The 14,855-nt window shown below is 38.1% G+C and overlaps 2 protein-coding genes across 5 annotated transcripts in view; one reads left to right on the top strand and one right to left on the bottom strand.

The window, feature by feature from the left end:
- tfr2 (transferrin receptor 2) overlaps nucleotides 1-14,855 on the top strand; it is a 1,009,002-nt gene that overhangs the window by 71,194 nt on the left and 922,953 nt on the right. The gene's annotated exons all lie outside the window — the stretch shown is intronic.
- asgr1a (asialoglycoprotein receptor 1a) lies at nucleotides 842-14,168 on the bottom strand. Of its 4 annotated transcripts, none has more exons than XM_087307919.1 (9): nucleotides 14,028-14,168; nucleotides 11,278-11,446; nucleotides 7,911-8,033; nucleotides 6,881-6,985; nucleotides 6,186-6,257; nucleotides 6,035-6,109; nucleotides 5,319-5,470; nucleotides 2,030-2,139; nucleotides 842-1,941 (listed from the first exon to the last, which is right to left on the bottom strand). In XM_087307919.1, the coding sequence occupies exons 2-9, from the start codon at nucleotides 11,384-11,386 to the stop codon at nucleotides 1,788-1,790; spliced, it is 900 nt and encodes a 299-aa protein (XP_087164045.1). In that variant the 5' UTR covers nucleotides 11,387-11,446; nucleotides 14,028-14,168; the 3' UTR covers nucleotides 842-1,787. The 4 variants fall into 4 exon arrangements, with proteins under 4 accessions (XP_087164045.1, XP_087164044.1, XP_087164042.1 ...); XM_087307918.1 differs by having other exon boundaries at nucleotides 14,036-14,168; XM_087307916.1 differs by having other exon boundaries at nucleotides 11,278-11,403; nucleotides 14,100-14,168.

Below are 14,855 nucleotides of genomic sequence, written 5' to 3'. Positions count from 1 at the left end.
ATGCAAACTCCACACAGAAACACTAACTGACCCAGCCAATACTTGAACCTGTGGCCTTCTTGCTGTGAGGCCACAGCGCTAAACACTGAGCCACCGTGCCACCCACATTTTAAACTGCACTGCTTAAATTGTACACTTACTAGCAAACACATACACCTACCGGCCATTTTATTAGGTACACCTTACAAGTTAGGTTGGACTCCCTTTTGCCTTCAGAACTGCCTTAATCCTTCGTGGTTTGGAGGTACTGGAAATATTCCTCAGAGATTTTGCTCCATATTGTCATGATAGCATCACACAGTTGCTGCAGATTTGTCGGCTGCACATCCATGATGCCAATCTCCCGTTCCACCACATCCCAAAGCTGCTCTATTGGATTGAGCTCTGGTGACTGTGGAGGTCATTTGAGTACAGTGAACTCATCGTCATGTTCAAGAAACCAGTCTGAGATGATTGAGCTTTATGACATGCTGCGTTATCCTGCTGCAGCAACAACCATGCCACGTTCAAAGTCTCTTAAATCCCCTTTCTTCCCCATTCTGATGCTCGCTTTGAACTGCAGCAGATCCTCTTGACCATGTCTACATGCCTAAATGCAGTGAGCTGCTGCCATGTGATTGGCTGATTAGAAATTTACGTTAACAAGCAGTTGGACAGGTGTACCTAATAAAGTGGCCGGCGAGTGTATATATAATAGTAGTATTAATGTTGCTAAATGCACCACAAAATAGACTAAATCACATTATATTTACTAGTTTAGCAAATGCTTTAATCCAAATTGGGAGATTCTCCACAACAGATTCATCTTAACTGTTGAAAAGTAAAACTGAACAGGACAACATGGATTGTTTCTGTTTAATATTCATGCATCTTTTGTCAAGAATGAGTCAGTGATGGATATTTGAGCATAATTTATAAATGATTAATATTTGCTGCAGGGCGTTCAGAAGTTAAAGTGAAATGAGCCCAGACACAACATGTAACATCACAACATCTCAGCACTCTGTGTGTTTTTGCGTGCATGCATATGTGCTTGTGTGTGTGTGTGCATATGTGTGTGTTTTTCTATGTGTGCATGCATATCTGTATTTGTGTGTGCATGGATGTGTGTTAATTCATGTGTGTGTGCATGGATGTGTTTGAATGCATGTGTTTGTGTGCGCGTGCATATGTGTGTACATGCATACGTGTGTGTATGTGTATACATATATGTGTGTGTTTTTATATGCGTGTATGTGTGCATGCATATGTGTGTGTGCTTGTCTATGTCAGTATGTGTGCATGCATATATGCTTGTGTGTGTGTGTGTGTGTGTGTGTGTGTATGTGTATGTGTATGCGTATGTGTTTGTGTGCATGCATGTGTGCTTGTGTGTGTGTGTGTGTGTGTGTGTGTGTGTGTGTGTGTGTGTGTGTGTGTGTGTGTGTGTGTGTGTGTGCATGCATATGTGCTTGTGTGTGTGTGTGTGTGTGTGTGTGTGCATGCATGTGTTTGTGTGCATGCAATTGTGTGTGTTTGTGTATGTGCAATGCATATGTGTGTACCTGTCTATGTCAGTAGTATGTGTGCATGCATATGTGTGTTTGTGTGTGCGCATACATATGTGTTTGTGTATGTGTGCATGCTTTTGTGTCTATGCGTGCGTGCATATGTGTGTCTGTTTGTGTGTGCAAGCATATTCGTGTGTTTGTGTATGTGTGCATGCTTATTTGTGTTTGTCTATGTGTGTATGTGTGCATGCATATGTTTGTATGTGCATGCATCTGTGTATGTGTGTGTGTATTGTGTCAGATGGCCGAGGCTGCAGCTTTACAGATGTATCTGTAGTGTCGAGAGCAGTGGTCGTCATTATAGCGTCCGTCATGGTGAAAGTGAGCGCAGTCTTCACCTCCTCCCAAACCATGAGCCTTCCAGTTATCCGGCTGACCAGGCCTCCATTCACTGAACACACACACACACATACACATACACAGGTGAGAAACACACCGCTGTGAATGAGAAACAGACTCACACACACACACACACTCACCTCCTGACCATCTCGTACGGCGTCTCATCCAGCCATTCCCACTCACCCGTCCGGCCGTCAGTCAAACCCAACCAGTAGAAGAGAGGCTTGGTCTTGCTGACCACGAAACTCTGAACACACACACGCGCACATACATACATATGCACACACACTTTAGGACTCTTAACGAGAGGATTCATTCATTCATTTTCTTTTCGGCTTAGTCCCTTTATTAATCAGGGGTCACCACAGCGCAATGAACTGCCAACTTATCCAGCATATGTTTTACACAGCCGATGCCCTTCCAGCTGCAACCTATCAGTGGGAAACACCCATGCACACTCATTCACACACATACACTAAGGACAATTTAGTCTACCCAATTCCCCTATAGCGCATGTGTTTGGTCTGTGGGGGAAACCGGAGCACTCAGAGGAAACCCATGCCAACACGGGGAGAACATGCAAACTCCACACAGAAATGCCAACTGACCCAGTGGCCTTCTAGCAGTGAGGCAAACGTGCTACCCACTGCGCCACCGTGCAGCCCTTAACTAGAGGATGCACACTTCTATTCAGTTTCAATCAACCTGGCCAATTGGTTTGGTGGTGTTGGTTTAGTTGTGTTTGGTGGGGGATTAGTAGTGTTGGTTTAGTTTGATTAGTAGTGTTGGGTTGGTTGGATTAGTTGTGTTGATTTAGCTGTGTTTGGTGGATTAGTTTTGTTGATTTAGTTAACTTAGTTGTGATTGGATTAGTAGTGTTGGTTTAGTTGTGTTTGTTTAGTAGTGCTGGTTTAGTTGGTTTAGTTGTGTTTGTTTAGTTGTGTTTGATGGTTTGTTGGATTAGTTTTGTTGGTTTAATAGTGTTTGATGGTTTCGTGGATTAGTTTTGTTGATTTAGTTAACTTAGTTGTGGTTGGTTAGTAGTGTTGGTTTAGTTGTGTTGGTTTAGTTGTGTTTGTTTAGTAGTGTTGGTTTAGTTGTGTTGGTTTAGTAGTGTTGGTTTAGTTGTGTTGGTTTAGTTGTGTTGGTTTAGTAGTTTTGGTTTAGTTGTGTTGGTTTAGTTGGTTTAGTTGTGTTTGTTTAGTAGTGTTGGTTTAGTTGTGTTGGTTTAGTTGGTTTAGTTGTGTTTGTTTAGTAGTGTTGGTTTAGTTGTGTTGGTTTAGTAGTGTTGGTTTAGTTGTGTTGGTTTAGTTGCGTTGGTTTAGTTGTGTTGGTTTAGTAGTGTTGGTTTAGTTGTGTTGATTTAGTTGTGTTGGTTTAGTTGTGTTGGTTTAGTAGTGTTTGTTTAGTAGTGTTTGTTTAGTTGTGTTGGTTTAGTTGGTTTAGTTGTGTTTGTTTAGTAGTGTTGGTTTAGTTGTGTTGGTTTAGTAGTGTTGGTTTAGTTGTGTTGGTTTAGTAGTGTTGGTTTAGTAGTGTTGGTTTAGTAGTGTTGGTTTAGTTGTGTTGGTTTAGTTGGTTTAGTTGTGTTTGTTTAGTAGTGTTGGTTTAGTTGTGTTGGTTTAGTTGTGTTGGTTTAGTAGTGTTTGTTTAGTAGTGTTTGTTTAGTTGTGTTGGTTTAGTTGTGTTTGTTTAGTTGTGTTGGTTTAGTTGTGTTTGTTTAGTAGTGTTGGTTTAGTTGTGTTTGTTTAGTAGTGTTGGTTTAGTTGTGTTTGTTTAGTTGTGTTTGTTTAGTAGTGTTGGTTTATTTGTGTTTGTTTAGTTGTGTTTGTTTAGTATTGTTGGTTTAGTTGTGTTTGTTTAGTTGTGTTTGTTTAGTAGTGTTGGTTTAGTTGTGTTGGTTTAGTTGTGTTTGTTTAGTAGTGTTGGTTAAGTTGTGTTGGTTTAGTTGTGTTTGTTTAGTTGTGTTTGTTTAGTAGTGTTGGTTTAGTTGTGTTTGTTTAGTAGTGTTGGTTTAGTAGTGTTGGTTTAGTTGTGTTTGTTTAGTTGTGTTTGTCTAGTGGTGTTGGTTTAGTTGTGTTTGTTTAGTTGTGTTTGTTTAGTAGTGTTGGTTTAGTTGTGTTTGTTTAGTAGTGTTGGTTTAGTTGTGTTGGTTTAGTTGTGTTTGTTTAGTAGTGTTGGTTTAGTTGTGTTTGTTTAGTAGTGTTGGTTTAGTAGTGTTGGTTTAGTTGTGTTTGTTTAGTTGTGTTTGTTTAGTGGTGTTGGTTTAGTTGTGTTTGTTTAGTTGTGTTTGTTTAGTAGTGTTGGTTTAGTTGTGTTTGTTTAGTAGTGTTGGTTTAGTTGTGTTGGTTTAGTTGTGTTTGTTTAGTTGTGTTTGTTTAGTAGTGTTGGTTTAGTTGTGTTTGTTTAGTAGTGTTGGTTTAGTTGTGTTGGTTTAGTTGTGTTTGTTTAGTTGTGTTTGTTTAGTAGTGTTGGTTTAGTTGTGTTTGTTTAGTAGTGTTGGTTTAGTTGTGTTGGTTTAGTTGTGTTTGTTTAGTTGTGTTTGTTTAGTAGTGTTGGTTTAGTTGTGTTTGTTTAGTAGTGTTGGTTTAGTTGTGTTGGTTTAGTTGTGTTGGTTTAGTTGTGTTTGTTTAGTTGTGTTTGTTTAGTAGTGTTGGTTTAGTTGTGTTTGTTTAGTAGTGTTGGTTTAGTTGTGTTGGTTTAGTTGTGTTTGTTTAGTTGTGTTTGTTTAGTAGTGTTGGTTTAGTTGTGTTTGTTTAGTTGTGTTGGTTTAGTTGTGTTTGATGGTTTGGTGGTTTAGTTGTGTTTGTTTAGTTGTGTTTGATGGTTTGGTGAATTAGTTTTGTTGGTTTAGTTGTGTTTGGTGGTTTGGTGGTTTAGTTGTGTTTGATGGTTTGGTGGTTTAGTTGTGTTTGATGGTTTCGTGGATTAGTTTTGTTGTTTTAGTTGTGTTTGGTGGTGGACTAGTAGTGTTTGTTAGATTAATTGTGTTGGTTAAGTTGTGTTGGTTTAGTTGTGTTTGGTGGTTTTGTGTCTTAGTACTAACATTACTAAGTAATGTTGGCTTAGTTGGTTTAGTTGTATTTATTAGTTGTGTTGGTTTAGTTGTTTTTGATGGTTTTGTGGATTAGCTGTGTTGGTTTAATTGTGTTGGTTTAGTTGTGTTTGTTTAGTTGTGTTTGTTTAGTAGTGTTGGTTTAGTTGTGTTGGTTTAGTTGTGTTTGTTTTGTAGTGTTGGTTTAGTTGTGTTTGATGGTTTGGTGGTTTAGTTTTGTTGGTTTAGATGTGTTTGGTGAATTAGTAGTATTGGTTTAGTTGGATTAGTTGTTCTAGTTTAGTTGTGTTTGGTTTAGTTAAGTGGCTTTGTTTGCTAAGTTGTGCTAGTTCAGTTGTGTAGTGTTTAGTTGTGCAGTGTGTATCAGCTCTAACCTTCTCCAGTTTGCTGGTTAGGATCAGTAACTTTGCTCTCTTCCTCTCACACTCGTCTCTGGCTGAGTCCCAGGACATCCCATCAGTAGAGAAGAAATAACAGTTGGAGGAGAACAGGGACCATTGGTCAGGACAGCACAGCTCCTGTGTGTCTGAACACACAAACACACATATGTTGATTTTGGTAAAATTGGTCACTATTTGTGTTTGTTATCCAAACGAGTGACAGCTGGAAGGGCGTGGTAAAGTATGTTAGCCACGCCCAATACTTCAGACAGACATAACAGAAAAGTTTTTTTGTTTAAAGATTACAAACTATTCATTTTGTTCTTAATGACATGCACAATTGAATTGTTGAGCACAAAACTAGCAATGTGAGCTAACAAAGTCAACATGGTTGGTTTTATTTCATGTGGACTTTAATGTAAACAAGCACTTATTGGATGCGTGTTTCATTTTAACTCAGGAGTTGATGAGTGGTTAGGAATGAGTTAATAATAATGTGCCCCTCAAGTAAAGTCACGCCAAAATGATTCATTAACAAGCCAAGTTTAATGTTGGACACGTTTCACTTAATATTAAATTAATTAAAAGTCAGTAAACCCACTGACTGAACTATAATATTAATGCACATAGTTTGTTTACTGATGATGAGGCATCGAGTCTTTGCGAGTGAGGTGAACTATTCGCCTTGTGCAGTGTACAGCATCACTTACTGTTGTTTCTCATCTTGTCGATGTGGCATTTGAGCTCTGAAACTTTGTCATGGAGAGCCTGTGCCGACTCAAGCACTGCAGACACACACATGCGTGATCAGATTAGCAGTCTGTTCCTCTTGTTTTCTGTGTTTTTGTGTGCTGTGCTTACGATTATTCATGGAGGTCTCCGTCATCCTCTGGTCAAACTCCAGACTGCTCACATCCGCATTTATTTTATGTCCTGAACACACACACACACACACACACACACACACACACAAACACACACGTCAACCTCTTACTCAAGAGTTTTTGTCTTGTTTCTAGTCCAAATATCTTAAATTTCTTAAATAAAGAAGTATTTTCTGGACAAGTACTAAATATTGTGTTGTTTTTAGAAATAATGGGTCAAAATAAAGCGAGTTTTTCCCTAAAACAAGCAAACTAATCTGCCAACAGGTTAAGCAATACACTCTTGCTTTTGGTTTGAAATATGACTATTGTACTTCTCCCATTGGTGCATTATTTTAAGGCTTGTTTTAAGGAAAAACTCACTTAATTTTGACTTTATTTCTGAAACGAAACAATATTTTGTATGTGTCTAGAAAATGCTTCTTGATTTAGGAATTTTTAGATATTTGGACTCAAAACAAGACAAAAAAATTAAGTAGGAATAATATTTTTTGTCATGCACTTGAAACGCCCTTCACAGCACATCGTGTATATTAAAACCCTTTATATTTTATAATCTATATAATCAACTTTGAATGGTATTTATATAATAGTGCATACATTTAAGTGATTAATGACATCAGTTTACCAAAAATAAATATATAGATAAAGCCATGAGATGTAGTGTATTACCGAATTGCTCCAGCTCCTGAGTTCTGCTAATGACGTTCAGGATTATTTGCGTCAGATTCTGTATTCTCACCTCTGTAGCTGAAAACTTCCTGTTAAATTTCACATCTAAAACAACACACAGATGCATTTGTGCAAAATAAATACACAGTGTTCATGTTTAGCCACCTTTCCCCCACACACCATGATGGTCCGTGTGAATATATGGAGAAAACAACTTCCATTAAACTGTAAACAATCAGCCTGGAAAACAGACAACATTCCCTGAGCATTTTTACTTATTTGTTATTTCCCTAATTTCTGTTTAACGGAGAGTAGATTTCTCAACACATTTCTAATCATAATAGTGTTGATAACTCATCTCTAATAACTGATTTGTTTTTATACTTCTATACAGATTAAAGTGACATTTAAAGGCTTCACTCGGGTATTTAGGGTAACTAGGCAGGTTAATGTAATTAGGCAAGTATTGTATAACAGTGGTTTGTTCTGTAGACTATTGAAAAATAAATAGCTTAAAGGGGCTAATAATATTGAGCTTAAAATGGTGTTTAAAAAATAAAAAACTGCATTTATTCTAGCCGAAATAAAACAAATAAGACTTTCTCCAGAAGAAAAAATATTATCAGACATACTGTGAACATTTCCTGAATCTGTTCAACATCATTTGGGAAATATTTAGAAAAGAATAGAAAATTCAAAGGGGGCTAATAATTCTGACTTCAACTGTACATGCAGCTTGTAAAGCATTATAATGAGTATATGACTTATTAAATTGCTTAATTTTGATTTTTAACACATTTTTATAATTTAATATTCATTTTGCATCAAACTGTGCAAGTCATGGAGAATGTTCATTTAAATACAGAAATGCATTGCTATTTTACATCTCACATTTTAAAAGGAGTGTTGCATCCGCACAGTGACAACATAGGAGCTGATCATTTGGCAGATAATGATGAACAATGAAAGCACACTATGTCTTGTGTAAATTATATGTTTTGGTGTGTGTGTGTGTGTGTGTTTTACTCACGGTTCACAGATACAGTGATGATCAGCAGGAGCAGCATCAGAGCCGCCACAGAACCGGCGATACCTGCGCACCACCGCCAGCGGCCGCCAGAGGGCACTGCAGCGAGTCTGCGCACTGACGGGTCTGCAACAGCAGGTTTAGAGTCACACATACTGATCACTCAGTTCACATTGTTATAAGCTGAAAACTGTGATTTTTTTGTCACGATTTACACTAAAATGACATGTAAAATGAGTTTAACATTATTTTTATATTTACATGTTTAACGAACGGCGGTTTATTCCTTGGTGGACACCGTGGAATAATAAAGGGACTAAGCCGAAAAGAAAATGAATGAATGAATGAATCACATGTATTCAATAGGATTACATTAAATACTCATTAACTGTAATCTGAAATCTATATTCTACATAAATCTATATCAGGGGTGCCCAAACTGTTTCTTATGAAGGGCCAAAATCCAAGCTTGATTGCAAGCTCTGGGCTGGAAGTAAATATGGCAAACTGTATTACCATATGGTAATTTCCTGATTTATTTCATAATATCTATAAATAAATAGAAAAAAATAGCTTCAACCATATTTACTAATGCATTCTATTTTACAATAGTTTTACTTGTTACAATAAAACCATTAAAAAACATCTAGAAAATCCGAACAGTGGCGAATACACTATGCTGAACCTGCCTTCGCCTTGATTTGCATGCTGATGTCTTCTGCTTTGTCCCCTATTCGTGACAGATTGTCAATTTTTTTCAGCTTTTTCGTAGCTCACAATAAAACAAACAAACACACAAAAGGTCACATTAAAATGGAAATGAGAATCTCTGTTAAAGGCATTGCCCAGCCCTTCCCAATCAACCCACATAGCAAAATTTCTCTGGCCCAGCTCTGGCCCACACAATCAGGTTTTGCTTGGCCCACATGCCGCAGTGAATTACAGTACATGACTGGACCAAATCTGGCTTCCAGAAAAGGGCCAAACACGGACCATATCTGAGCCAAGTCTCAGCCAAGTTAATAACTCATAACTGGGCCTGAACTGGGCCAGATAGGTTGGTGTGTCACGGTTGCAATGAAATTGATAAACCCATGGAGTGATGCGCTTTAGGCACACTATGGGCACGCTTTTTCTCAAAGTGACCTGATTGGTAGAATTTTTTTTTTCTTGACTCAAAAATGATTTTAGTGTATTTTAAATGTGGGTCAAGACTGGCCAAACTCACATGGCCCACTTATCAAATTTTTAAATCTGAGCCAAATACTACGTTTTTCATCTGGCCCAAATCTTGTGTGCCGCCTTAAAGACGGTGCCACCTCTGCCAAACCTGGGCCATGTTTGGCCCACATGCTGTATGCCAGTGCCGGATGAATGCCTGCTGTGCCAGCTTTTTGCCAAGTCTGGGCCAGAATTCTTTGCTACTAGGGAATGTCCTTCTGGTGGGCCAAATGAAAGCATACACAGGGCCAACTCTGGGCTCTAGTTTGGGCATCATTAATCAATATAATTCACCATTAACCTTTTTAAAAAATATTTTCTCACAATCACATTTAGTATAGTCAATTTTTCATTGATATAGATATATCCATATTCATCATACCCTTATTCATATAATTTATTTAAAACCTTTAGAAAATGTAATATTAAAGCAAAGACTTTTATTTAATGAGGACAGTAAAATGGGAGTCTTTGGTCCATATAAATGTAATTTTGGGGGGAATTTGATTAAAGTGATTTTAGACAGAATTTTACCAGCAAATGGAAATGCAAACATATATTTGTTGTTTGTTGATACTATTTTCATTTTATTTATTTATTTATTTATTTATTTATTCATTCATTCATTCATTCATTCATTCATTCATTTATTTATTTATTTTTGTTTATTCATCGATTTATTTATTTATTTATTATTTGTTTGTTTATTTATATATATATATATATATATATATATATATATATATATATATATATATATATATATATTCATTCATTCATTCTTTCATTCATTAATTAATTTATTATTTATTTATATATATATATATATATATATATATATATATATATATATATATATATATATATATATATTCATTAGTTTTTATTTATTTATTTATTTATTATTTGTTTATATATATATATATATATATATATATTCATTCATTCATTCATTTATTGTATGACAACTGAGTGGTGTGGTGGCGCAGTGGGTAGCGATATTGCCTCACAGCAGGAAGGTCACTGGTCCCGGCTGGGTCATTTGGTGTTTCTGTGTGGAGTTTGCATGTTCTCCCCGCGTTGGCGTGGATTTCCTCCAGGTATTCCCTTTTCCCACACAGTCCAAACACAAGCGCTATAGGGAACTGATTAAGTAAATTGGCTGTAGTGTATGAGTGTGTGTGTGTGTGTGTATGTGTGTGTGTGTGTGTGTGTGTGTGTGTGTGTGTGTTTGTGTGTGTGTGTGTGTGAATATGAGTGTGTATGGGTGTTTCCTAGTGATGGGTTGCAACTGTAAGGACATCCTCTGCATAAAGCATATGCTGGAATAGTGGGTGGTTCGTTCTGCTGTGGAGACCCCTGAAAAACTGAAGGAAAATTTATGAATGACAACTTACACTTCTGAAACCTGGTTTCTGTTTCTTATTATGAACTGATGTTCTAGCAGTGCGCTGTGATATTTAATTCAGGATGCTTGTGTGTCAAACTGCCTGTTGCTAAGCTGTTGATAAAATGCTCTGATTGGGTATTTTTCCTTATTGCTTTTTGATTTGTAACTAGGGTGTTGCTGGATGTAAAACAAGTAAAGAAGTGTGTGTGTGTGTGTGTGTGTGTGTGTGTGTGTGTGTGTGTGTGTGTGTGTGTGTGTGTGTGTGTGTGTGTGTGTGTGTGTGTGTGTGTGTGTGTGTGTGTGTGTGTGTGTGTGTGTCTGTGTGTTAAAGGTTAAAGGTCAGAGGAGGTTGTGCAGCTGTATAAACGACAGTCAGTCAACAGGTAAAGGAATGTTTGAAAAGGAACACACACACATACACACTGCAAAAATGCTTTTCTCACTCAGATACTGTCTTGTTTATAGTCCAAATATCAAACAATTCTCAAATCAAGCAGCATTTTCCAGTCAAGCACACATTGTTGTATTGTTTGATAGATAATTGATTAAATTAGATGAGTTTTTCTTTAAAACAAGCAAAATAATCTGCCAGTGGGCTTAGTAAAATATATTATTAGTGTTTTATTTGCTCCATTGGCAGATTATTTGGCTTGTTTTAAGGAAAAACTCACTCATTATTTCTGAAAAAAGGCCAAGTTTTGTACTTGTCTAAATGCTTCTTGATTTAAGAATGTTTAGTTATTTGACACACACACACACCTCCTCTCCAGAACTCGGTGTGGTCACTGGTCTCTGCACTCTCCGTCTCGTCTGTGTATTCTGTGTTTGCCACAGTGACGGAGCCGCTGTCTGATGACACCACCCTCATGATGACCCAGCCTGGACCTGTGGATATAAACACAGCATGAGCCTGCGTTCACTCAATCTACTACAGCAGACATCATCAGAATACACACACAGCAGTGATTCTCCACAGCCAATCACAGAAGAGCCTGATCAACCAATCACAATTAAATGTCGCCAGCCAATCACAGATGAGCCTGCTTGACCAATCAGAGGTAAATGTCGCCAGCCAATCACAGAAGAGCCTGCTTGACCAATCAGAGGTAAATATCACCAGCCAATCACAGATGAGCCTGCTTGACCAATCAGAGGTAAATATCACCAGCCAATCACAGATGAGCCTGCTTGACCAATCAGAGTTAAATGTCGCCAGCCAATCACAGATGAGCCTGCTTGACCAATCAGAGTTAAATGTCGCCAGCCAATCACAAAAGAGCCTGTTTGACCAAACCAGTCCCAGCTCTCAAGCCAATACCAGAAGAGCCTGTTTTAACCAGTTAAATGTCTCCAGCCAATAACAAGGAGCCTGTTTAACCAATCACATTTGAATCTTTCTAGCCAATCACATGTGAATTTCTCTAACCAATCACTGAAGACCATGTTGGACCAGGTTGATCTCTTTAGCCACTTTAAACAATCACACGTGGATCTCTTCAACAAATTTCACCGGTTAATCTTTCTAGCCAAAAACAGAGGAACCTGTTTAACCAATCACAGGTGAATCTTTCTGGCTAATCACGGAAGAGCGTGCTTGACCAATCACAGGTAATTCTCTCCAAGGAGACTGGGGATTCTTTTGGGCAAATAACAGGTTAATCTTTTCAGCAAATTCCACCAATAACAGGTGAAACTTTCTAGCCAATCACAGAGGAGCCTGCCCAACCAATTACAGGAGAAGCTCTCCAGCCAGTCACAGAAAAGCCTATTTAACCAATCAAAGTAAAATTTCTCCAGCCAATCACTGAAGACCACGTTCAACCAGGTAAATTTCTTCAGCCAGTTTGGCCAGTCACAGGTAATTCTCTCCAGCAAATTCTTATAATCACGGGTGAATCTTTCAAGCCAATCACAGAGGAGGCTGTTCAACCAATCACATCTGAATCTGTCTAGTCAATCATAGAAGAGCATTTTCAACCAGTTATAGGTGAATCTCTCTAGCCAATCACAGATGATCCTGTTTAACCAATCACCATTGAATTTCTCCAGCCAATCACTGAAGACCCTGTGCTACTTGGTTAATTTCTTTAGTCAGTTTGGCCGATTCTCGCTCGCAAATTCCACTATTTATTTATTCGTTCATTCATCCATTTTCCTTCAGCTTAGTCTCTTTATTAATCTGGGGTCGCCACTGCGGAATAAACCGCCAACTATTCCAGCATATGTTTTACGCAGCGGATGCCCTTCCAGCCACAACCCAGTACTGGGAAACACCTATATGCTCTCATTCACACACACACACACACACACACACACACACACACACACACACACACACACACACACACATACACACACACACACACACACACACACACACACACACACACACACACACACACACTTATTCACTACAGCCAATTTAGTTCGTCAGTTCCCCTATAGCGCATGTGTTTAGACTGGAAACCGGAGCACCCAGAGGAAACCCACGCCAACACGGGGAGAACATGCAAACTCCACACAGAAACACCAACTGACCCAGCCGAGACTCAAACTAGCGACCTTCTTGTTGTGAGGCCACAGTGTTGATCACTGAGCCACCGTGACGCCCCAAATTCCACCAATCACAGGTACATTTCTCTGGTAATTTTCTAACTCCAAAACCTTATGGTGATCCTTGTTATTTTTTCAGTTAATAGCAAATATCAGCACATTCATAAAGTGAGAGATGTGTTCATCAGAATTGTGTTCAGTGATGTTGTTTCATCCTCTGTTTGCTGAATGATCTTGATGCACAACCAGTTCAGCAAACTTGAACTTTGATTCACAGCAGCAGATCGTGTGTGTGTGTGTGTGTGTGTGTGTGTGTGTGTGTGTGTGTGTGTGTGTGTGTACTTGTGTGTATGGACTTGTGAGATGAGAGATATTTAATAATGCACTCTACAGATTTAATGCAAACATAAATTCAAAATAACTGAGAAAAATATAATAATATATCAAATAATTCTGTATAAAAGCAGGCTGTAAAAGCTGAAAGACTTTCTCAAAATGTAGGAAAATGAGAAAAATCTTTAAGAAACCACCAAAACGAATGCCGCAGTGTAAAGCAAAGTTATTTTATCATCAAACTAAAATCTGTTTGCTTTCTCAATGTTTTTATAACTCTTTTATCCCAAAGCTAAAACATGATGCTGATCTGAAGCATTGAACGAAAATCCAAGATATTTTTTTTTATCAGAATTATTTCCAATCCTTTTAAATTGGATTATTTTAAATATTTATTCCATTCATTTTGATTTTATGTTGTCATTAAATCCAAACAACCACACAATAACTTAAGTTCACCTTAAACAGAGCTCACAATGCCGTAATATTAAACTAATAAGCATGATTGTGGATTAAAACAGTTTCATGTTTCTAGAGGCTGCATTCATGCTTCATTAATCTAGAGACGGATTAAACCTCTGATAATAAACAAACAAACAAACTAATCAGGATAGATCAGACACTGATTCACATTTCTGATGTTGTATTCATTATTAGGAATTAATGTATTATTAGTTATTATTAAAGATGCTTACAGATTGGAAAAATGGAGAAGCTGATGGTTCGCTTACGTCCCGCATGAGAGAGGAGATCTTGCTGTGTGTGTGTGTGTGTGTGTGTGTGTGTGAATCTGTACTTTGAGCTTGTGTTTGAATTGAAGCATATTTACTTTGTGTGCAGTAAACAAGTGCTGCCGTACACATCTGTGTGTGTGTGTGGGTGTGTGTTGGTTAGTAAACGGGGTGATCTTGTGAGGTGCAAAATCGCTGATTAAACAGTGAACTTAATGGATGTTTTGTTTGGTTACTGTAAGATTGATTCCGGTTTCTGTTCAACTCATTTTATGTCTTTATTTTTTGTTGTTGTTTTGGCTCAGCGGTTAGCAATTTAGCCTCACAGCAAGAAGGTCGCTGGTTCGAGTCCAGGCTGGGTCAGTTGGTGTTTCTGTGTGGAGTTTGCATGTTCTCCCTGTGTTCGCATGGGTTTCTTCCAGGTGCTCCGGTTTCCCCCACAGTCCAAACACATGCGGGGACATAGGGGGATTGGGTAGGCTAAATTGTTTGTGGAGTATGAGTGTGTATGGGTGTTTCCTATTGATGGATTGCAGCTGGAAGGGCATCCTTCTGAAGGGCATCCTTCATGGTCTGAGCTTGAGGTGAAGAACAGCAAATGTGGTGTTTTATGAGCGCTGATCCGGCGGCAACAGGTGGTACAGAGTCAAATATGAGCGTCCTCCTGTGTTTACAATCTCAGGAAATGCAATCAGAATTTATGCCAGACATGAAACTTAT

This window comes from Danio rerio, chromosome 23 (genome assembly GCF_052040795.2).
Source record: "Danio rerio strain M-AB ecotype USA chromosome 23, GRCz13ab, whole genome shotgun sequence".
In the NCBI taxonomy this organism is placed as follows: domain Eukaryota; kingdom Metazoa; phylum Chordata; class Actinopteri; order Cypriniformes; family Danionidae; genus Danio; species Danio rerio.
This window is presented reverse-complemented; position numbering and strand designations above follow the sequence as displayed.